Source organism: Apium graveolens, chromosome 11 (genome assembly GCF_009905375.1).
Source record: "Apium graveolens cultivar Ventura chromosome 11, ASM990537v1, whole genome shotgun sequence".
NCBI lineage: Eukaryota > Viridiplantae > Streptophyta > Magnoliopsida > Apiales > Apiaceae > Apium > Apium graveolens.
In genome coordinates, this window is record NC_133657.1 from 178906052 (window position 1) to 178931265 (window position 25214).

A 25214-nucleotide genomic window follows, 5' to 3' on the forward strand; every position below is an offset into this window, starting at 1 on the left:
TATTTCATAAAACTTTAAAATCCCATAAATAAAACTAATTATTTCATAAATTTAATTCATAAATTTGTATTTATATTATTACTATTTTCCTTAGTACTAATATATTATATTACCAAAATAATATATTTTTATTTTAATTTATCAGAACTTAAAATAAATTCCATAAATTCATAAATTTTATAATATATTATATAATTTTACAAATTTAATTCATAAATTGCTTTTGTATTTCATTAAACTTTAAATTCCATAAATTGAAATAATTATTTTTGTAATTTTTATGGATTGGATTTTAATAATGCTGCATTTTTGGTTGAAAATTTCGAGAACCTTATCTTCTGACGAAAAAGTAGATTTCTTTTTGAAGGTAATCTTATCTGAAATCTTAACTAGATAGTATCAGATTTCTCTTTGCAGGAATTATTGACACAATCAGTAATTCACAATAATACCCGTCTTCTATTTATACATGTCCTCATGCACTGCATATGTTCAACACATACTTATGTCCAAATTTTCTAAAAGTTTAGCGAATACTTGTTGAGACCTCCTAGATATATAAGTGTATGTCGTCCTTACAATTATGTGTGTGTTTAAAGGCACACACACATACACACACACACATTCTTCACTTCTGTTGCTTAATTATTAATATTTTATGTAAAGCATATAAATGGAAGGGCACGTGAATGCCTAATGTTTTTGCGGTGGAGTGGTTATTTGAGAAGGTAGTAATATCAACTACTCTATAGATCCAAAAAAAATGATGTTTATTAGGTTGGGTACCACTTTTGATGAGCTTAAACGTCTTGTGTACAATTTAATAAATATTAGTTCGTATCAATGGAATTTGAAATTGAGTTTGAAATATCCTTACCATGGTCAATACGACCTAGTTGAAGGTTTTTATCAAATGGATATATTATGTGATGATGATGTTACACGCATGTTAAATGTCCCTGCCATGTTACTGAACGTTCAAGGAGATGTTTCTTTGTTCATCAAAACAGAGGAAATTGCTGTTGATGACCCATACTCATTCGAACTTAATTCAGGGTCACAACCGACACAAATAACATACGGCAGTAATTCCAACCCAAGGTGGTCAGATCTAGTTTTTCAAGGTGGAAGATATGGAGGGGCAATATTCAACATGATGGAGAGTATGGTGGGGGGACTAGTCAATATGGTTGAGGGTATGGAGGGGGACTAGTCAATATGGTGGAGGGTATGGTGGGGGGACTAGTCAATATGTGGAGGGTATGGTGGGGGGATTAGTCAATATGGTGGAAGGTATGGTGGGGAGACTAGTCAATATGGTGGAGGGTATGAAAGGGGGACTAGTCAATATGGTGGAGGGTATGGAAGGGGGAGTAGTCATTGTGGTGTGGGGTATGAAAGGGGGACTAGTCAACATGTTGGAGGGTATAGAGGGGGGACTAGTCAGCATGGTGGAGGGTTTGGAGGGGAGAGTACTCAATATGGTGGAGGGTATGAAGTGGGAGTAGTTATGAAATTGATGAAGGTAATGGTGGAGGTAATGTAGATATGCCATTTTCATAACCAAAGAATATGGTGGGAAGAGGTTCAGGTAAGTGGTTAGCACTCGTGGCAGATGAAGCTTTATCCAATTTATCTAGTGAGGAGAATTTTCACCTTCATGATGATGATGAAGAAGAATCTTTAGGCAGCGATAGAAGTGAATGGTATTTAGAGAGCAACGAAGAAATTTCCAGCATATTTCCAGTAGTTGGGGAAGAGCATCATGTTCCAAGGGTTCTATGGTTTCGCATAGAGAAATATATTCCCCAAATAATGGATAACCCTAATGATCTGTTTGTTGATGAATACCTCGATCAGGGGGAACTGAGTGAAGAAATGTGATATCGTGACAAACCCACCCTCATGTTGGCAGTGAAGCGTGCTCATATTTTCACTGATCGTACATATAAAACGACAAAGAGTAAAAAAGAACAACTCATTGTACAGTGCCAGACGGAGGGCTGTAACTGGAGGATGAGAGCTGCTTTCATGCATGATTGTGGGTACTGGAGGATAAATGTGAATAGAGAGGAACACAAATGCATGGTTGATCAGCCGTTGCAAGATCACAAGAAGTTATCTGCAAGGATAATTTCGCGGATTGTGAAACCACTTGTAAGCAATTTCACATACATAGCTATTCAACTTCCCTACATATTTGGTGCAGAAATATTTTGACATTTACTGTGATATATGAAACATGTAATAGATACACCAGAAATCCCCATTAAAACCATTATCCCGCTTATCCACAACGAGCACAACCATATAGTGGGGTACAAGAAAGCGTGGAGAGGCAAGCAAATAGCCATTGAGAAAGTCTATGACAATAGGGCCACAACATACCAAGCTCTGCCAATATTTTTTGTAGACATCATGAAGCCAAATCCTGGAACCATTGCTGAGATCGATATCGTGCCTCATGCTGAGGAACGGGGCACGTCCGTATGCAAGCGAATCTTTTGGTGTTTGAAGGCAATGATGGACGGGTGGCAACATGCACGTCTGGTGATTTCAATAGATGGAACTTTCTTGAAGGAAAGATATAGGGGAAGCTTCTTATTACAATGGGTGTAGATTCGAACAACCACCCTTTTCCTCTTTGCTATGGCTTGGTTGATGAGGAGACGTACGAGAACTGGTCTTGGTTTTTATAACGTATTCGGAGACATGTTTATCACCAAAAGGCCGGCGTGTGCATTATCTCCGATCGTGCAACCAGTATTATCTCTACAATACGAGACCCTCAAAATGGATTTGCTGAGCCATTAGGAATCCATAGGTTCTGTCTACTCCATGTCAGAATAACTTTTGTTATCATCACCCTGTAGTGAACTAAAGAAATTGACGTGGAAAGATGGAACAACCATGCAAGTCTCGAAATATGACGCATACATGGCAAGGATTGGTGAAATCTCCCCCCCGCGCCCTGGACTATCTTGCCATAAAACCCGTGACGAGGTGGGCACTTTCCTACGACACTGGTGTTCGCTATGGTCAAACATCCACAAACATGCTTGAGAGTTTCAACGGTAACATAAGAAGGGCTCGTTTCCTTCTGGTTACAGCAATGATGGAGTACCTCTTCTACAAGACGGTCATAATTATTGACATACATCAAAATATAGTGGATGATGGTATGCAACAGGGTCAATAGTTATGTGCGCGTTCAGCCGCCATGTTAGCAAAAATTCAAAAAAAGGCAACAGGACATACAGTTATTACTTTTCACCGTGTACGTGGGATACTGAAAATACTTATACATCAGTACACAAATGCTAAGGGAAGGGTAAAGGGAGGTAAAACCCAGATCGTCAACCTCAATGACCATAAGTGCACGTGTGGAAAATGGGCGACCCATCATATGATGTGCTCTCACGCAATGGCTGGTTGTATAAGACATGGATTGAGTTGAGATCATTTCATTAAAAATTTTCATAAGAACTAGACAATGGAGAACTTGTATCAGCCAATGATTTATCCGTCGCAACCAACTGAATACTGGAACTACGAATTACCCCTACCTTGGCAGGTCTATGGAAAGTTAGTGGCAGATGAGTCATTGAAAAAACATAAGAAAAAATGTGGAGATAAGGGCCAATCGGTGTGGATCCGAACGAAGATTGATGGTCCGAGGTCAGGAAAGAAATGTAGTGTATGCAACCAAGAAGGTCACACCAAGCGTAGCAAGAAATGACCAGGGAGCCCACACTTAACAACATGAACTTTTAGTTGCTCATTTCTTGTCTTACTTTTCACCAATTATCTTTCACTTTACATGTTGTAGTACAATTGTCATTTGTATTATCTAAGTATTCTATCATGCTATTTCGAACATTACATGCAAAATTTTTTTTATTGTGTTGTACATTCGAGCTTACAAATATAGAACTACTATCAATTGTATCTCATTCTAATCAAACATTTCAATTAGGCCTTCACATTCTTACTAAAATTATACAACAAACATCACAAGATTACTTAAAAATCTGCAAGGTTAACAACATATTGATCCTCATCACTTCCTGCACTCTTCACAACTTCACCCTCTTTTTCATTCTCATCTTCTCCAACTTCACGTCAGGCCTCATGATCTTCAACATACCATGAATTTTCACTATTTTCTCTTTCAGTCAGTTTGATTTCCATTTTGTCTTTTTTTTATACACTTCATCGATCTGATGGATGCGTTCATCCTCCGTGCGAGACCGATCATCATAAGCCTTTAGAATATTTTCTTTATCAGCTTTTATCACGCCAAAAATATTTTGATTCACCTTCTTCTTCATCTTTCTGGCGCTCTCAGCTTCTTTCATTTCCTTTCCGCGACCGATACATTCTGCGATGCCGAGCTGACGCCAAATGGACTCAGATGTGCTAGAAGATGCCCTTTTTTACCCTTATCTATTTTATGATTTTCAATTGCAAGTAAGGAGACATTTATAGGGCATGCTAACAATTATGTGATAATAGATTCGTATACTACTTCATAATAAATTTATCTGAGTAGTCAAATCATTCTGAACTTTATTATAATAATTTCAAAATCTCAAAATAATAGAGTACGATATCAAAATATAATATATATTGTATAAAAAACGATAAACGCATTGCATTATTTATCATATTCTGAACCTCACTTCATTATCTATCATATTCTGAACCTCACTTCATATGTTTATTACTCATCATCGGAAAAGTAGCAATTAGAAACATAGTCGGGACTCGTAGCGAAATGATGATACATTCTTGCGCTGTGATGGTCGCCATCTTCAGCAAACTCCCTATATTTTGCTTGTAGATCCATCCAGTTTAAACGTATTCTCATTCGATTCTCTTCCTCTCTTGCACGGAATAAAGCTAGTTCCAGTTGTTGAGGGGTGTCTCGCTGCATGTGTATGTCGCGTTGTTTAGTTATTCACACTCCATGCTCTTGACATTGGGCTACACATCTTTGCAAACACCTTACACGCCATTCCCACTCCCTATGCATCGTGATTACTGAACCTCTTGAGTAACGTAAATTCGGATCCATTGAATACCTAAAATCGTCATCACAAAATCATTTCCGACCAGTAGCTCGAATAATATCACCAGGAGTGTAACTCATTTCTCTTCAATTAATATACAACATCAACTTCCAAATAACATTCTATTTTGGTTAATAAACAAAGATGAAAGACCACTTTTATCTTATCTATTTTTAGTATAAAGTAATTATTGCATTGTCAAATTAAAAACTATTGTACCTCATAAATGAAGTACACATGCCTGTAATATTCACGTGCTACTTAATTTTCATACTGCTTTGAAACACATATAATTGATTTGTCAAATTATACAGTTTATACAACTTTTACTGCATTTGACAAGACTACTCATTTACTTTGTTGCATTCTGCATGTGGCTACCTAGCAGTGGCATGCCCTTAAAAATTTGCATTTGTAAAGTGACATTTATACATGTAACTTTATTTAATTTTTTCTGTAAAAAGTGAAAACTTTTATCAAAGAGTTATCTGCATTTGCAAAGTGACATGTATACATGTCATTATTATTTTTCGTGTCTCCTTCCACTTGAACCTTTTTAGTGTTTCACTAGTCATTTTCGTGTCTCAAAATTATTGAAAATGTTTGCATGTGCCTTATACAGTGTATTCACGAGATACCTTACTCATTTAATGATAAGAGTCTATAAATTAAAACCTACACGACCATAAGTCATATTGCATTTTTTTGCAATTGCATAAGTTACAAACCATTTATACTATATTTCAATGGATTCAGTACATTACATATCACTAAGAAACCTTCGGCCTGTAAGTCAAATTCAGCGGAGAATCAAAGTTCAAGTATCACGAAATGATGACTATAATAATAACAACATAGCGTATCGAGGTTTGCAGATGATACTTGTTGATGAATATGTAAGATGCTTTAACAACTTAATCTTGTCAATCACCAAATTCATTTATATGGTTCTCATAAATCTATTTATGGGTCCGTACAACGCAACTGTATGCATGTATGGATACCGTTTGGGGAGGTAGGTCGTTTTCATGGTCGAATTGTCGAATGTCAAACTTATGATATTTCAAATTTTCTTGTGACACCCTACGAGGGCAATTATAAATGTGTTGAAGGGGACATGCACAATCTCATTTGTTATTTAACTCAAATTACTGAAGTTCCCGATACTTATGAAGATGTATTTGACTTTGTTGATCTTTCAACAATTGATGAGGTTTACTTACAAAATGATCACTGTGTTGGTAATCATTATACTCCATTTTCATTGAACCTTTTCGTATTACATTTCGTTATATATTAACATTTTCCTCTTTTCTGGGTTGTAGATGTGGTTGGATTAATTATTGACCGAGGAAATGTACAACAAGTTACAAATGCAAGAAATGTACATCAAAGGTCTTTAAAAATGGTTATTGGTGATGAAATGTAAGAAAAACAAGTTAAATCCATCTTGGTGCAAAGATTTTTCAAAATATGTATTCCGTTTCCTCAAAATTGCTACTATATTGAAATAACAAAGTTAAAGTTGTCTTTTCGGAAGCAAATGCTTTACCAGTTAATAGGAAGTTGAACTTCGCTGCTCTGCAACGTCTACACCCATATACCATTACCATTTCTAGATGCAAAATAAACCTTAATACTGATACAGGCGGGACCTGGATGACCGATGCACCTTCAACCAGGTTTTACGTTAATCGTTAGAGTGCGGAAGACAGTGAGTTACACTGCAAATTTAGGGTTAAAAATACACCTCTTGTGTGGACACGAAGTATTGGTGACCCATGATCATGGTGATGTTGAACCTCGATCGCAACATGTTGACGAGAATCATTATATTCTGATTTGACGGCATGCAAATTTAAATTTCGTACTCTATATCGGGATTATATTTCCATTTCATTTTTTTTGTATATATGCATTCTACATCTATATTAGTTGTATATTTCTTTATCGTAATGTTATTATCATTAATAGTTGCGTGCTAATTTCAATTTTGTGTCAAATTACTGTTTTGTATTAGTTCTTTCCTAGTTTATCATGAATTTATCCTACCATTTTTGGGTAGTCAAAACTCATAAATTTTTAAATTTATTTATTTTTAAAAATATAAAGTAATCAAAGTACTACTACACGAAAAGAAGTTTTTACAAAATAAAAATAAAAATTGTAACTACATTTGAAAAACCCGTGAAATTGTGTCTTCGTTAGTAAAAATCCGCACTCGACTCGCAAGACACCATTTTTGAAGTTACGAAAGTCATATATATACAATGTTTTGATTAAAATAAAAAATACATACAAAAAATAGCTTTATATCACTATCCAACAAAAAAAAATTAGACCAAAATAGTTTTTCTTTAATTCAATATAATAGTTTAAAATATGCACTTCACCATAATTTTTTACCTCGTAAAAACTGCACATGGCACAAACGGAGGGGGAGGAAAGAAAAATAAGGAAAATGCCCCAAAACGCCACTTCTTGTGGGTATCTGTGGCAGAACCCAAAAAATAGTGGCCTTTCTGTGCCATTTTTGGAAGAGTTTGCACTGCTGTACCAAAAAAATAAACTTTATATTCAAACGTGCCAAAAATGTCTGGGAGCCCGAATTTCAACTTTTCAGTTCTATTTGTGAGACATTCCGAAAGACTGCCTTCTAATATTCGCATAATTATGATGTGCTGGCCCTTCTATGTGTTTTAGGCTTTTGATTGGATTAGCACCTTTTTATAAGTATGAACCACTTCGATTGTCTGGGTTCTAATACACCGTAATAATGCTGCAAGATCCAATTGATAAAAGGGTGTTGAATAATACAGATGTGTTATAAACCTTTGTTATAAACCTTGACTGCAAATATGAGTTATGTTTAATGTAGAGGAAGTATAGGAGAATAGAAGATGGAGAGAAAGTTGTGTTTTATTTCATTAGCTAAATGAGCTATTTATAGTAGTTGGTTTACAAGACTTACTAAGTAAGCTATTCAAATCTTCTTTATTAAGTATTACAAAACTTCCTCAATAAGATTTACAAGTCTTCTTCGATAAGCTTTACAAGTCTTCCTCGATAAGCTTTACAAGTCTTCCTCAGTAAGATTTGAGAGACTTCCTCGATACGCTTTGACAATCACTTTATTTTTATTCAAATATTTTAACACTCCCCCTTAATTGTCAAATGCGAGTTATTACAAAGATTGACTGCCTCGTTAAAACCTTGCAAGGAAAAACCCAGTGGGATAAAAACCTTGACGAAGGAAAAAGAGTACAGCCTCCTCCTGAATAAAATGTCTCACATTTTGATGTAGCAAACTTTTTAACCTCCGCATACCCATATTATTTCTCAGCTTCTCAAATATTGATGTAGGTAGTGAATTTGTAAGTATATCCGCCAGATTATCGCATGAGCGAACTTGTTGAACATCAATATCACCATTTTCTTGAAGTTCATAAGTATAGAAGAATTTTGGCAATATGTGTTTTGTTCGATCCCCTTTAATATATCCTTCCTCAAGTAGTTTAATGCAGGCCGAGTTATCCTCGAATAAAACTGTAGGACTGTCTGAAATATTTGATAATCCACATAATTCTCGAATATGTTGAATGACCGACCTTAGCCAAATACATTCTTTGCTTGCTTCATGAATTGCTAGTAACTCTGCGTGGTTTGATGAAGTTGCAGCCATAGTCTGTTTTGTAGACTTCCAAGAGATAGCAGTATCACAATATGTAAATAGGTAACTTGTTTGTGATCGCCCAAAATGAGGATCTGACATGTATCCAGCATCTGCATATCCAACTAGCCGTGATCTTGAATTGTTTGGGAAGAATAGTCCAAGATCGATTGTCCCTCGAAGATATTTGAATATATGTTTTATTCCATCCCAATGCCTTTTAGTAGGTTCAGAACTAAATCTTGCCAACAGGTTCACTGCAAATGCAATTTCAGGCCGTGTGTTGTTTGCAAGATACATGAGAGTGCCAATTGCACTGAGATATGGAACTTCAGGTCCAAGAGTCTCTTCATCTTGTTTTCTAGGACGGAAAGGATCCTTTTCAACCTCAAGTGATCGAAAAACCATTTATGTGGTTAGTGGATGAGCTTTGTCCATGTAGAACCGATCAATAATTTTTTCAGTGTAGTTTGATTGATGAACAAATATTTCTGAAGATAAGTGCTCCACCTGTATACCTAAACAAAATCTTGTCCTTCCAAGATCTTTCATTTCAAACTCATTTTTCAAATAGTTAGCAACATTAGTAATATCTTCAGTAGTACCGATAATATTCAAATCATCCACATATACAGCAATAATAACAAAACCAATTGATGATCGTTTAATAAAAATGCAAGGACACACTTGATTATTAACATATCCATCATTCAATAAGTATTCACTAAGCCTGTTGTACCACATACGACCAGATTGTTTCAAACCATACAATGATCGTTGTAATTTAACGGAATATAAATGTTGAGGCTTAGTGTCCTCAATATTTAACCCTTCAGGAATTTTCATATAAATATCACTATCAAGTGATCCATATAGGTATGCTGTCACAACGTCCATCAAACGTGTTTCCATTTTTTCCATACAAGCCATACCCATTAGAAAATGAAAAGTAACTCTATCCATCACAGGAGAGTATGTTTCCTGGCAATCAAAACCAGGTCTTTGAGAGAATCTCTGGGCTACTAGCCGGGCCTTATATCTCACAATTTCATTTCTATCATTTCGTTTTCGTACAAACACCCATATATTCCCGACAGGGACTACACCAACTGGTGTTCGGAATGCAGGTCCAGATACATTTCTCTTGCGCAAGGATTACAATTCTTCTTGAATCGCAATTTTCCATTTTGGCCAATCATCTCGGTGTCGACACTCTTCCACACTTTGTGGTTCAGGATCGGAGTTCATAATAATATCAGATGCCACAGAAAAAGCATATACATCATCAACCTCAATACTCCCACGATACAGTAATTTCGCGTTATGGACATAATTCATTGAGATCTCATAATTTTCAGGTACATTTGCTTCTGTGGAAGCATTTGCCACTTCTGGGGCAACATTCTCTTCTGGAGGCAATCCCACGTCTGAGAGTTTTGTTACAGCCACTTCAGGGGCTTGAACCTCTTCAGAAGGAAATACCACTTCTGGGGTATTTTCTGAAAATTTTGCCACTTTTGGGGCAATTCCAATCAATTTCCGTTTTCGTGGTACAATATCTTTTGCACCAATAGGTCTACCATGCTTCTGGCGTGGCTTTGAATCACCAATCAATTCTTCAGGAATTGATTTCTTAGTAGGAATTTCAACTCGTGCCGGAGCATTAACAACAGGTATATGTGACCTTATAATATGTCTAGAGTCACTAAAGGCATCCGACATTTGATTAACAATATTTTGCATATGAATAATTCTTTGAACTTCAGATTTACATTGATTAGTACGTGAATTAATAGAATTTAATCCTGATGCATTCCATGATATTTCGGAATTTAATTTATGCAAATCATTATCTCCACCTAATTTAGGGAACATGGATTCATCAAAATGACAATCAGCATAGCGAGCAGTAAAAACATCACCAGTTAATGGTTCCAGATATCTTATAATAGATGGGGAATCAAAACCAACATACATTCCAATTCTTCTTTGAGGTCCCATTTTATTTCTTTGTGGTGGTGATATAGGAACATACACAGCACAACCAAATACTTTTAAATAGGATATATTAGGTACTTGACCAAGAACTAATTCTTAAGGGGATTGTTTGTGGTAAGCAGAAGGCCTTATTCTAATTTTGCAGCATGAAGTATTGCATGACCCCAAACAGATATAGGTAACTTTGCCCTTAGGAGTAAGGGACGGGCAATAAGTTGAAGTCTTTTAATTAAGAATTCTGCTAGACCATTTTATGTATGTACGTGAGCCGCCGGGTGTTCGAATGAGATTCCTACTGACATGCAATATTCATTAAAAGTTGCAGATGTAAATTCAGCAGCATTATCTAGTCGGATTAATTTAATGGGATGGTCAGGAAATTGAGCTCGGAGTTTAATTATTTGGGCAAGTAATTTGGCAAAGGCTGTATTTCGGGTTGTAAGTAGATATACATGAGACCATCGAGTTGACGCATCAATTAAAACCATAAAGTACCTAAATGGGCCAGAAGATGGATGAATAGGACCACAAATGTCACCTTGAATTCTTTCTAAGAATTTCGAGGACTCGGTTTGAAGCTTAACTGGGGATGGTCGGACAATCAGTTTTCCTAAGGAACATGCTAAACAATGAAGTTCATCTTGGGATATTTTCTTTTGAGTTTTAAGAGGATGTCCCACATAATTTTCAATGATACGACGCATCATAGATACTCCTGGATGACCGAGTCTTTCGTGCCAAAAGGAAAGTAGTTTTGGGTCTATGACTTTGGGGATGTTGACACTATGAGATTCAAGAACTCGTATACTCGTAACATATAATCCTGAAGAAACCGAGTGGAATTTTTCTAGGACCCTTTTATTGTCAACGGTGTTTGAGGTGATGAGAAGGAATTCTTTTTCATTCTCATTAGTAGTTTCAACGTGAAACCCGTTAAGACGGATATCTTTAAAACTCAGTAGGTTTCTAGTTGACTTGCTAGAGTATAGAGCCTCTTGTATGTGTATGTGTGTCTTATTTGGTAGAAGAAAGCTAGCTTTTCCAAAACCTTCTATTATATTTGATGTACCCGATACCGTCCAGACATATGAGTTGGTTTTAGTCAATTGTGAGAAGTATTTCTGACTCTGTTAAATAGTGTGTGTGGTTGCGCAGTCAACAATGCATATATCTTCCATCTCTATACATATATAAATGAAAAATATCTTTATTAAATACACATCGAGTACATAGAACAACAACATGAAATAAGTACATAAAATGAGTACATAAGTAAAACATAAAGAAAATAAGTAAAGCAGGACAATATATATGAAGTCTAGTCGCTTAAACCATAATAAAGATTAGCACCAGTGTCTATTTCATTTGAGGCCTTATTGACTGGTTCATTAACTAGATTATAATTAGCGAAGTTGGTTTCTACTCTCTTTCCATTATTCCTTTTGGATGACTCGTAGAGATCAACAAGATGTTTGGGTGTGCGACAAGTACGTTTCCAGTGCCCCTCAGATCCGCACCTATGACAGATGCCTCGGTTCTCTCCTTCTTGGGGTGCCTTTCTTTTATTTGGCACTTCACGTTGCCATTTCTGGTGGCCAGAGTTGTAACCATCACGTTGCCACTTCAGGTGGCCAGAATGATACTGATTGTGAAACTGACCATGAAAATTTCCACGTCCACGGTTTCGTCCATAACCCCGTCCTCCTCCATGCCCTTACCCACGTTCATTCTTCAAAAATGACGTGTTATGTACTTCAGGTAACTGGGCAGAGCCTGTGTGACGTATCTGATGATTTTTCAGTAGCAACTCATTATTCTTTTCAGCCACAAGAAGGAGAGATATCAGCTCGCCATATTTCTGAAAATTACGCTCCCTATATTGTTGAGCCAGGATCATAGTGTTGGGGTGAAAGGTTGAGAGGGTCTTTTCAATCATTTCTGCATCAATAATATTTTCACCACATAAAATTAATTTTGAGCTTATCTTGAAAAGAGCATAATTATATTCAGCTACATATTTGAAATCTTGTAATCTCAAATTAATCCAGTCATATCGGGCAGATGGCAATTGAACAAGTTTCTGGTGATCAAATCTATCTTTGAGATTATTCCAAAGGGTGAGTGGATTTTTGATAGTGAGGTATTCAGATTTTAGATCTTCGTGGATGTGATGCCTAAGAAAGATAATCGCTTTTGCATTTTGTTCAACAGTAGGGATTTTTTCCGGGTCAATAGTATCTTTTAGGCCATTAGCACTAAGGTGTAATTCCGCATCAAGGACCTATGCCAAATAATTATTCCCCGAAACATCCAAGGCAACAAACTCTAATTTTGCAAGATTCGTCATTCTAAATAGATTTTAAATAAGATATAATATGTCACATAATATTTGAACAAGCAAGTTGAAATAATAACTTTATACAAAAGTTACGACGGCATAGCCGGCCATAAAACTTTTGATTATTACTTGACGGCAGCGCCATCTTTATAGTAGTATTACTTGACGGCAGAGCCATTATTATATTAGGGTTAAATATCAAAGTGGTCATTCAACTGAATACCATATATCAGTTTTATCATTAAACTTAACGGGGTATCATTTGAATCACTAAAATTATAATAAATATCAAATGAATACCTCAAAATAGGTGCTTGGGAATTAAAAATTATTTTATGGAATTTTATACATGTTTCTTGAATCCTATTACAATCAAATGAAAAGTTATGAATTCATATTATTTTAGATGATTTAGTGAGATTTTTAAAAATTTATCTACTAATTATTTTTATTTAAATCAAAAAATATAACTATAAAATTAAAAATAAATAGTAGATCAATTTTTAAAAATCTCACTATATTATCAAAAATACTAGAATTCATATATTTTCATTTGGTTATAATAGAATTCAAGAAAAATGTATAGAACTCTATAAAAATAATTTTTAATTCTCGAGCACCTATATTGAGGTATCCGTTCGATATTTATTATGACTTTAGTGATTCAAATGATACCCCGATAAATTTGATGATCAAACTGATATATGACCTTCAGTTGAGTGACCAATTTGATATTTAACCCTATTATATTATTATTTGACGGCATAACCATCTTTATAAATTTCAATCAGTAACATAAATATGTAATAATATTTAGAAGAAAATGAGGAAAAGAAAATGTACCTCTTTTATGAAATAGTTTTAGTTGATAGGGACTCGTGGGTCAGAATAAGTCGTAGCTCTTTCGAGAATAAAGCTTCAGTTGGCAGAGACTCGTGCTGATAACGTGTTATAAACCTTTGTTATAAACCTTGACTGAAAATATGAATTATGTTTAATGTAGAGGAAGTATATGGGAATAGAAGATGGAGAGAAAGTTGTGTTTTATTTCATTAGCTAAATGAACTATTTATAGTAGTTGGTTTACAAGGCTTACTAAGTAAGCTATTCAAATCTTCTTCATTAAGTATTACAAGTCTTCTTCGATAAGTTTTACAAGTCTTCCTCGATAAACTTTACAAGTCTTCCTCGGTAAGATTTAAGAGACTTTGACAATCACTTTATTTTTATTCAAATATTTTAACAAGATAGAAAATAAAACGAGATCAAACGAGGTTTTTAAAATGTCATATGAAGTCTAATGGAAACCCCATTATAAAAAAGTGGAAAAGAGTTATTAGATAAACTTAGAATCAGTTGGAATCACGAAACACCACCACCTGAACTTAAACCCCAATTACTGTAACTGCAGTTGTTTATGCGCTTGAATAAAAAGAAACAGTTGGTAGCTTATCATATATACGAGGTCATATTTGTGTAACATTTAAAAAATTGTTACTACCAAACCCCAACTAAAAGCAGGCAGGGGGGGGGGGGGATGGAGGGTTGGATGCCGCTGTTTGAGATATTGATGAATTCGGCGTACCCAGAAGCCCAAGCATCTGTATGGCTTAAACAACATTCTTACAACCCACCCTCTTCTTCTTCTTCTTCTTCTTCTTCTTCTTCTGCTTATTCTTCTTCTATCACCACAACCACAACTTCCTTTCTTTCACTCCTTACCAAACCCACTTACACCACCCTTCTCCATTCGGATGGTTCATCTCAGTCTCCTCACACTACAAGGTAATTCAACGAGGTCTCGCGTCGCAGCTTCTTGCCCGTTCGCCTCGAATGTTTTGATATTTATATATATATATATAACCCAGCTGCTTTTTCTATTTTAATTACCTCTTAACTTGTTGTTTAATAATGAATAGGACGAGGAGGAGGTTTATGTGGATTCAGACTTTGCCAAATCTGCTTCAGGCTCGTCTTCTGTCTTTTCTTGCTTTTGATTACACGACCTTTTCTGCACCGGAATTGTATAAACTTGCTAACAATTTGTTAACCTCTGATGATGATCACCAACTTCATTTTTGGGTCAAAACTGCTGCACGCCAACTGCTCGACCTTGTGTCGGGCTCAAATTATGATTGGGTTTCTGGTTTTAGTTTAGATTCTGAGCCCCACAACGTTCCCGAGGACTTCCAGCTTTTGCCTGATTGGCTTAAGCAGCCTGTTGTTGACGGTGATTCGCGTCTCGTTTTGCCCTGGCTTCCTCTCTTATCTCATGAATTTAATACAGGAATGCCAGTTGACGCATTTGGGATTTTATATGATGATGATTCCTTGAACAAAGTTCAACAGATTGAAGATGAGGAGGATTTTGATACAGTTGATTTTCTTCGTATGAATAATGATCGTGTAAATCCCGATATTGAAAAGATGGCAGCTATATTGAAGTCCAAGGTATTAAATTCTGAATGTACATCACAAGTTGTCGAATTGGCTGATGAAATTCAAAATCTTTGTGATGGACGGGATGTCAATTCTTTGGCTGTTTTAAGTTTAGTGGAGCCTTGGCAAGCAGATGCTGAAACAGCTTCGCTTCTACTTTCCCATTTTTTAAATCAAAGTAGCAAAAACCTTAGTTGGCCAAGCCTTGTTCTATGCTCCATAGTTCTTCCCAAGCTGTTAGTACTCGAGGAACCAGCTTCACGTATGCTACTTACTTCAACAATAGAATATTGCAAGATGCATCAGAGATCATCTGTATATGCACTTTTGTATCCGTTGATTCTACGGAAGAATGGTATAAACAACCCCATTAGTGACGTGGTTGCAAGAGTGGTAAAGGAATGCTTGCACCCAGCTCATGTTTCATCCTTCTGTCAGAAGTTGCTTTGTGGAGAAGACAATGCTAGGAAATTCGTCTGCCTTCCTTGCCATCAATATCTTATATCTGATGAACTGGTATGGAATGAACCATTGTTTAGCCTCTTTCAAATTATCTTGAATCGTAATGTTCTCTTAACTGAAGATGTAGTTGCTCGACTAGTTTATCATATCGGCGAATTGGCTATTAGGTTTAGAAATTCATTGATATTCGGGAATTTTTTGTTATGTTTAGTCAATAGATGTAGCCGCCCATTATTAAGGTCTCATAAGCTTTCGTTGATTAGAGCAGTTGAACAAACTAATACAATTGTATCGAAATCGTTAATGTCAAAGTTGAGTATCTTGTGACTATATATGCACCTTTGCAACTTTTGTAATGTTGACATTCTTTCTCTTGAGAACAATGATTTTATTAATTTGTTCCTTAGAAGCCTATATTATTTGACGTAAGCTGGGATTTGCATTCTTCAAATTATATCAGTCACTACTTGAACAAGATTCCCGTAAAGAAAATTGATTTACCTCGCAAGTTCCAATTTTAGATGTTATAATTTTTCTTGTTGGAGCCCATATTAGTGTTTATTTTTTTTAGGATTACATTTTTGTCGAGTGATCATTTGGTTGAGAGTTTAAATTAGTTCCAAAATTAGTATGTTATTTTACTTCATAGTACTCATTAGTGATAGAAATCAGCAGTTTCCGATATGTCAATGTTTAGCAGGCCTAAAATAACGTATCAAAAGAGGACGCACATGTAAATAGAAAACAATTGAACTTGTAGTTGTATGTTATACCAGAGCCCAGAGGGTATTGTGGTAGTTGTTGAAAATGCCATTTTCATTTGCAAATACAGCGAAGGTGTGACTGCCTTGATCTTGTGGTTGTTGGTGAAAATGCCATATCTTTTTGCAAATATAGTGAAGGTGTGACTGCTCTGACCTTTGTTTAGTAAATATCCGTGGTCAAGGATTGTGCTTAGAGCCATAAACGAACCAAGCTGTTCACGAACAAGTTCATACTGTTGCATATGATTATTTTCCTCGATTCCTTCCAGCCCATCTGTTTGCATATTCATGGCCAAAAATTATTTGTTTTGATGTTAGATAGGTTCATGTTGCCCGGAAGATGTCATAAGAACACGTGAGTGCTGCTGCTGCCTACCGAAAATTCTGATGCGCGGCCACAGACGCAAACACACAAAAAGCGCAGATTAAATATGTGGAAAATTATAATATGAGTGTGCATATATAATTGGGGGTTACGAGTTTACCAGGGAGAAGCTGCTGCTCGATTAGGCATGGAGAAGCTGCTGCTCGATCAGGCATCTTAAGAGTTTTAAGATGTTTTAAAACTATTTACTTGGCAAGAAAAATGACATGCTACAAATTAGTTACGTGTGTAACTCAAAAGCTTGAGCTGCAATCAAAACAATTTTTTTCTTTTCAAATTCGAATTGGTCATTTCTTATTGTTTTTACCAAAAAATGCGAGGTTAAATGTTAAGGTTATGATTGCGGATATGAACGTAAACAAGAACAAAATAAATATGTTTGGCACGAGAGATTGGTGACGCGGAAAACCCCAAGAATGGGAAAAAATCGCGGGTGTGATTGTGTACCCAACCTAAAACGTAATTCACTAAATGTATGATAGGAACTATAAGAGTTTCATCTAACAAGAGTGAACAAATACAAGTATCATCACTAGTATTTTTACATCTGGTTGTATGTCTTGGTTTTTCGGGTATATTGTTTATGTTTTATGGTTTTCATCCTTGACGAACTCGAGCTGCGTTTTATGGTTTTCATCCTTGACGAACTCGAGCTGTTATAGGACTTTGAATCTAGTTGCTGTGTTTGTGTGTTGTTCGAGTTGCATTTCTCCTTCCTCCACATTAGCTTTTTCTTTTAGGTTGTTCCTCTTTTTTCTCCTACTCTCCACTTATCTCTCTATTTTGAATTGTGAGTGAAGATCGTGTTGCTTGTTCAACAATAATCCCTAAAAATCCAGTGTTTAACAGAACAAGTCATACTCTTATTAGTTGATCTTCATGTCGACTTCCTGCAAGACGTCGGCTCATCCTTCCTGTCCCGACTTGCTTGCAGTGTTGTCCGCTCCTTGATCATGTCTTGACATCAACGAAAATGTAGGCTTAACAATAGCCCCAGATTTTGTTAATTAAATAAATTAATTAACAAAATCTACAACTAAATCTTTTAATGTGTATTTGTGCTATGCAGTGTATATAGCGTGTGATAATGATGTTAGGTCACACAACACTGTAGAAGGGGGTTGAATACAGTGTTTACACAATCCAATTGATTTAACACAAGTATGTAACAAAAATCAAGTATATTGAATAAACTCTATTACAATAAGAACTGTTGTTCTCTCTCAGTGATGAACAAATATCACTAAGAGCTGCTAGTTTACAATGTATAATCTTCGCGATAATGATAACACATATAGTGTAAACCCTAAGTCTGTGTTTATATAATACACAGTTACAAGATAAATTCTAATTGATATGGAATACAATTCTATCTCCTAAAATATATCAATCAGATATCTTATACAAGTCTTCCAGTCTTCTAACTCTTTCCATGCATATCTTTATTTGTTTTAGTTTCGATCTTCTTTCCTGTAAATCAGTTTCCTTCCTTAACTGTAAGTCTTCCTGCACTCAAGTTTTAATATGACCTTAGGTCCTGACTTCCAGTAAGTCCTGATTTTAGTAAGTCCTGATATGTCCTGTTTGTTAAGATCTGAAAATTAAACATGAATCATACTAGACATGACATCTCAAATATATCTAACAATCTCCCCCAACTTGTAAATTAAGCAAAATATACAAGTTAATAGATTTGATGATGTCAAAAACATTTAAGTATAAATGCAAATAAGAGTTTAACTAGATAACTAACTACAACTTACAGTCCTTGTAGCTTTTACCAATCTCACTGAGTCAATCCGAATCCATAATGATTCTTGACAAAGCTTGATATCAGCTTTTCTTCTTTAATCCTCAGGATTTGAGAGAGTGTAGTCTTGACTTGCTTCATCTCTTCATTCTGACTTCCAATCTGGTAGATTGCAGTCCTTAAAGCAGTAATATGGTTTCTTTCTAAACCATCATTCAGTCTTATTACTCTAGGATGAGAAGAATCTTCATTGTAGCACAAATATTTCTCATTCAGTAACACTTCAAGCTTAGCAGAATCCTTCTTCATTGGAATTTCACTTCCATCATCTTCAACAATATTAGGAATGAATTCTGTAACCCTTGAACCAGAAATTCTTACTTTATCTCTGATGGTCTTCAATATGAAATTTGACCATCTCCTGGTTGTTGGATTTTAATCACAGCGGAAGCATGGTAAAACACTTTTACACATATAAAATCCATATAAAAGCATATAAATCGTGATTAAAACATATGAATCGATTACTAACCTTTAATAGCGATCCAAAAGCAACGATCGGAGATCCTTAGCAGCTGCTCCTCAAATGTGAAGCACTCCACCGGTATCCACCAAGAAAACGATGCTAAGGAGGAGGAGGAGGTGGAGAGAATTAGGTTTTTCTAAAAATTTTGGGTTAGAATAAAAATAGGGTTTATAATATTATATTTATAGGCAAAATTTTCAGCTGAAATTTTCCCATAAAATATTATTATTAACCCATTATTATTCACATTAATAATTAAAACATCTTTTAATTATTAATCCTTTTTCTAAACACTTTAGAAATAATTCTCTCTCTTGATTTAATTTCCAAAAATTAAATTCTTAATTAATAATATTAAGAACTTTTCTTAATTAATTTATAATCAATTAAATCTCATTTAATCAATTATTAAATTTGCCAATTAATTATTTATTTCATAAATAAATAATTATTAGCCATTATTAATTAATTCCTCCACCATTAAATCATTCTCTTTTATGGCGTGACCCTGTAGATTCAATATTAAGCCGGTAGTAGAAATAAATAATAATAAAACTATTTTATCATTATTTATATAAATTCTCTAATTTATTAAATATGATTAATTAATTAATCATATTTATTCTACATCATGAGGGATACTTCTCAGCATATCGCGACTATCCGGATAATACGAATTCACTGCTTAGAATACCAAGAACCTATTCAGTGAATATTTACCGTACAATTAACTCTTTCTACCCTACAATGTCCCGATTAAATACAAGGCATGGAACTTGTGTCAAGCCTATCTAATTTAATCATTTGCTTTCCCATTTACTATGCTCAGTTCTATGTAAATTAGAAACTCCTTTCTAATTTCATTCACCCTGGCCAGAGATTCCTGAACTAGCATAAGTAAATCAGCCTTGAACATTCTCTTCCTTCACTAGAAGGGGTAGATCCTTTATTGATCATTCACTATCTTCGTGTACAAATTCCTATACCCAGTAGAGCCCTAATAATTGTCCCTGGAGACTAAGAACTAAACCAAAACATAGTTCAGTGTACACAAGATGACTATGATGACCTCAAGTCTAAGGATACTTGTACAACTATCACTATGTGAACAACTGCTGACACGTGAGTGAACTCCATCAGTTGTTCAGCTGTGCGAGTCATGTTCAGTGAACTTATTCTATAATAAGCACCTACATACTAGCTATAGTGTCACCACACAAATATCTATGAGAACAGTCATCCTTCATAATCAAGCAAGCATAGTATGTACCGATCTTTGCGGATTATTAATTACCAGTTAGTAATCCTATGACCAGGAACTATTTAAGTTTAGAGTTATCATCTTTTAGGTCTCACTATTATGATCTCATCATAATCCATAAAAAGCTTTACTCTAAACTATGGTATATCTTATTTAAACACTTAAATAGATAGAGCCCGTAATAAAAAACAAAACAAGTCTTTTATTAATATCAATGAAATCAAAACAAATTACATAAAAAGTTATACCTAAATCCTTATACATGATTGGACTTAGGACATATCTCTTTCAATCTCCCACTTATACTAAAGCCAATCACTCTGGTATCTAATACCCATCCTGTCTTTATGACGATCAAAGTGACTGTGAGAAAGTGGCTTTGTGAGTGGGTCTGCTACGTTGTTATGTGTGTCAACTCTCTCGACGTTGACATCTGCTCTTTCAACAACCTCCCTAATCAGATAAAAGCGCCGCAGGACATGTTTGGAATTTTTATGAGACCTAGGTTCCTTGGCTTGTGCTATTGCTGCGTTGTTATCACAATACAACACAATAGGCTCTTCAACGCTAGGAACAACTCCCAACTCAGAAACAAATTTCCTCATCCAAACAACTTCTTTTGCAGCCTCACTTGCAGCTATATATTCTGCTTCCGCTGTGGAGTCAGCCGTTGTCGACTGTTTGGAACTCTTCCAACTTATCGCACCACCATTTAGAGTAAACACGTACCCTGACATGGATTTGCTATCACTCTCTGATTGAAAACTAGAGTCAGTATAACCCTCTATTTTCAACTCAGATTCACCACCAAAAACAAGAAAAATGTCCTGAGTCCTTCGCAAGTACTTAAGGATGTTTTTCACTGCTTTTCAGTGGTCTTCACCTGGATTGGACTGATATCTGCTCGTCACACTAATTGAATAAGCAACATCAGGCCTTGTACACAACATCGCGTACATGATAGATCCTATTGCTGAAGCATAAGGAATCTTACTCATACGCTCTCTTTCCTCAGGTGTCTTAGGAGACATTTTTTCGGAAAGGGACCTCCATGACTCATCGGTATGAGACCTCTTTTGGAGTTTTTCATGCTAAACCTTTTAAGCACTTTCTGGATGTATGTACCCTGGGTAAGACCTATCATTCTTCTAGATCTATCTCTATAGATCTTCATACCGAGAATGTAGGATGCTTCTCCCAAGTCCTTCATGGTGAAGTTCTTTGATAGCCATACTTTGACTGATTGCAGTATCGGTATATCATTTCCTATAAGAAGTATGTCATCCACATACAATACAACAAATGTTACCGCGCTCCCACTAACCTTCTTGTAGACACATGGTTCATCTATGTTTTTGATAAAATCAAACTCTTTGATTGTCTCATCAAAACAGGTGTTCCATCTACGAGAAGCTTGCCTTAAACCATATATGGTTCGCAGCAGCTTACACACTAGGTGTTCATTTCCCTTGGAAAGAAAACCTTCTGGCTGTGTCATATACACTTCCTCCTCAAGTTCCCCATTGAGGAAGGCCGTTTTCACGTCCATTTGCCAGATCTCATAGTCGTAGTAAGCAGCAATCACAAGCAAAATCCGAATTGATTTTAACAGGGCTACAGGCGAATAGGTTTCATCAAAGTCAATCCCTTGTCTTTGATTAAATCCTTTTGCCACTAGCCTAGCCTTATAGGTCTCCACCTGGCCATCTGCTCCAATATTTCTCTTATATACCCACCTGCACCCAATAGGCTTAACACCTTCAGGCGCTTCAATCAGAGTCCATACTTGGTTGGTATACATAGATTCCATTTCGGATTTCATGGCACTTTGCCATTTCTCTGAGTCAACACTACTCATAGCCTCATTATAGGTCTTAGGGTCGTCTTCATCAATGATTGACAACTCATTGTCATTCTCAATGACAAGGCCATAATACTTCTCAGGTTGGCGAGACACTCTCTCTGACTTGCGAACGGGCTGTTCCACAGAAGGTTGTTTAGTCTGAACAGGTGTTTCCACTTGATCCGTAGTAGTTTGTGCTTCTTGAACTTCATCAAGTTCAATTTTGCTCCCACTGTTTCCTTCAAGGATAAACTCCTTTTCCAAGAAGGTAGCATGTCTGGAGATAAACACCCGATGATCGGTGTAAAAGTAATACCCTAAAGTCTCTTTAGGATATCCCACAAAACTACATTTTACGGATCGAGATTCCAGCTTATCTGGGTCAACTTTCTTGACATAAGCTGGACATCCCCAAATCTTAACATGTTTAAGACTCGGTTTCCTTTCTTTCCATATCTCATATGGAGTTTGAGGAACAGATTTGGAAGGCACCTTATTCAGTAAATATGCTGAGGTTTCGAATGCGTAACCCCATAGGAATACTGGAAGATTCGCATAGCTCATCATGGACCGAACCATGTCTAACAAAGTTTGATTTCTCCTTTCAGATACCCCATTCAACTGTGGAGTATATGGAGGAGTCCACTGGGAGACTATACCATTTTCTTTGAGATAATCTAGAAATTCTCCATTCAAGTATTCACCACCTCGATCTGATCGAAGAGTTATAATACTATTTTTGGTTTGTTTCTCCACTTCATGTTTATATTCCTTGAACTTTTCAAAGGCTTCAGACTTGTGTTTCATCAAATACACATATCCGAATCTAGATCTATCATCTATGAAAGTAATGAAGTACGAAAATCCACCCATGGCTTGCGTAGACATTGGTCCACATACATCTGTGTGTACCAATCCTAGTAAATCTGCAGCGCTCTCTCCATGTCCACTAAATGGAGATTTGGTCATTTTACCCAATAGACAAGACTCGCATGTAGGATATGATTCAAAATCAAAAGGGTCTAGTAACCCTTCCTTATGCAATGTCCGCAGTCTATTTTCACTAATATGACCTAGCCTACAGTGCCATAAATAGGTCAGATTTTCATCATCTCGTTTTCTTTTATTAGTTTGTTCAATCTGAAGTAAATCATGCTCTACGTCACATACATACAGACCATTATTTAAAATTCCACGTCCATAAAGAACATTATCTCTAAGGATAGAACATTCATTATTCTTAATAATAAATGAAAAACCATCCAAATCCAACATAGGGATAGAAACAATATTCCTCATAATAGAGGGAACGTAATAACAATTATTCAAAATAATAGTCTTGCCCGTAGGCATATGTAAACTAAATGATCCTACAGATATGGCCGCAACCCTTGCTCCATTGCCCATACGTAGAATCACCTCATCTTTTTCAAGATTCCTACTTCCCTTTAGTCCTCGCAACGAATTGCAAATATGAGAACCACAGGCGGTATCTAATACCCAAGTAGAAATTTGACCTAGTGACATATTAACTTCGATCATGAACATGCCTGAATCAGAAGCGGTAGTCTTACTACCCTTCCTCTTCTTCAATTCTGCAAGGTAAACCTTGCAGTTTCTCTTCCAGTGCCCTAACTTGTTACAGTGAAAGCATATAGCTAAATTAGGATCAGTCAACTTGTGAGCATCTAGTATGCTCCTGAGTGATAGTGCAGAAGACATAATATAGTAAATCTGTAAATGATAAACACATAACAACACTTAGCAAATATTCAATTTCATTTCAAAACACTATATAAATCGGGTCTTTATTCATAAGTGGCTCCCACTAGTTTATCTAATTTATTCAACCCCCTACGTGAAAAATTAAGCATTCATAATGCTAGTGGGAATATGGACCCTACATTCCATTACACAACCCCGGCTGTATCACGAACCGCCATGTAATGTTCAATATGAAGACAACTCTTGTCAATTACATCTTATGTTATTCCCTAATCAAAATTTAGCCTCTTGAATAATTGAGTCACGGCTGTGGCACGACAAACTCAATATTCTAAGTCAAGTCTAACCCAACATTTCGTACAATTGAATGAGTCTCCAATGGCCCACGGCTGTGGCACATACCGACCTTTAGATTCTAATTCAATGTACACATCTCTATGTAATAGACAAGTATTTCTTATTTCGAAATCAAAGCCCTCGGCTATAGCACGAACCGACAATGATTCAAAAATAAGAACTACTTTCTATCATGTTGGAAGGCTATGATCGACACAAGCCCGTTATGTCATTGGCCAATTACTACTTGATATTATTTAATTTTAGAGGGATTATATTACGTTACAATCATAATCATATTATAAAGAGATTCTTCCTTTTAAATTAAATATTTCAAATCAATAATCAATAATCAAATGATTCCCAGATCGGGTGGAGCATTGTCAAGAGGCGTCACTTAATAACCCTTTCTTACAGATAGAAATCTGTTGTTGACAGAATCATCCTTTCTCTCATATTGAAAATTCATATTCAATTAGGTGTTTCATAAATACAAGAATCTCATGATTGTATTCATAATATTATTATTAAGGTTATGAAATAATTTCACTATACTAGATTGTCTAACAAACGCCTTATATTCATTTAAGTTCACCTAAATCTATCATCGCATGATAAACTAAGCATATATCACATATATAAACA

General features: G+C 35.7%; 1 protein-coding gene across 3 annotated transcripts; it reads left to right on the plus strand.

Annotated features, from left to right (window-relative positions):
* Positions 1–14400: 14400 nt before the first annotated feature.
* Positions 14401–17328, plus strand: LOC141695024 (uncharacterized). Of its 3 annotated transcripts, none has more exons than XM_074499248.1 (3): positions 14401–14863; positions 14998–16033; positions 17062–17328. In XM_074499248.1, the coding sequence occupies exons 1-3, from the start codon at positions 14616–14618 to the stop codon at positions 17170–17172; spliced, it is 1395 nt and encodes a 464-aa protein (XP_074355349.1). In that variant the 5' UTR covers positions 14401–14615; the 3' UTR covers positions 17173–17328. The 3 variants fall into 3 exon arrangements, with proteins under 3 accessions (XP_074355349.1, XP_074355350.1, XP_074355348.1); XM_074499249.1 differs by having other exon boundaries at positions 17066–17235; XM_074499247.1 differs by lacking the exon at positions 17062–17328 and having other exon boundaries at positions 14998–16417.
* The last annotated feature ends 7886 nt before the right edge of the window (positions 17329–25214 follow it).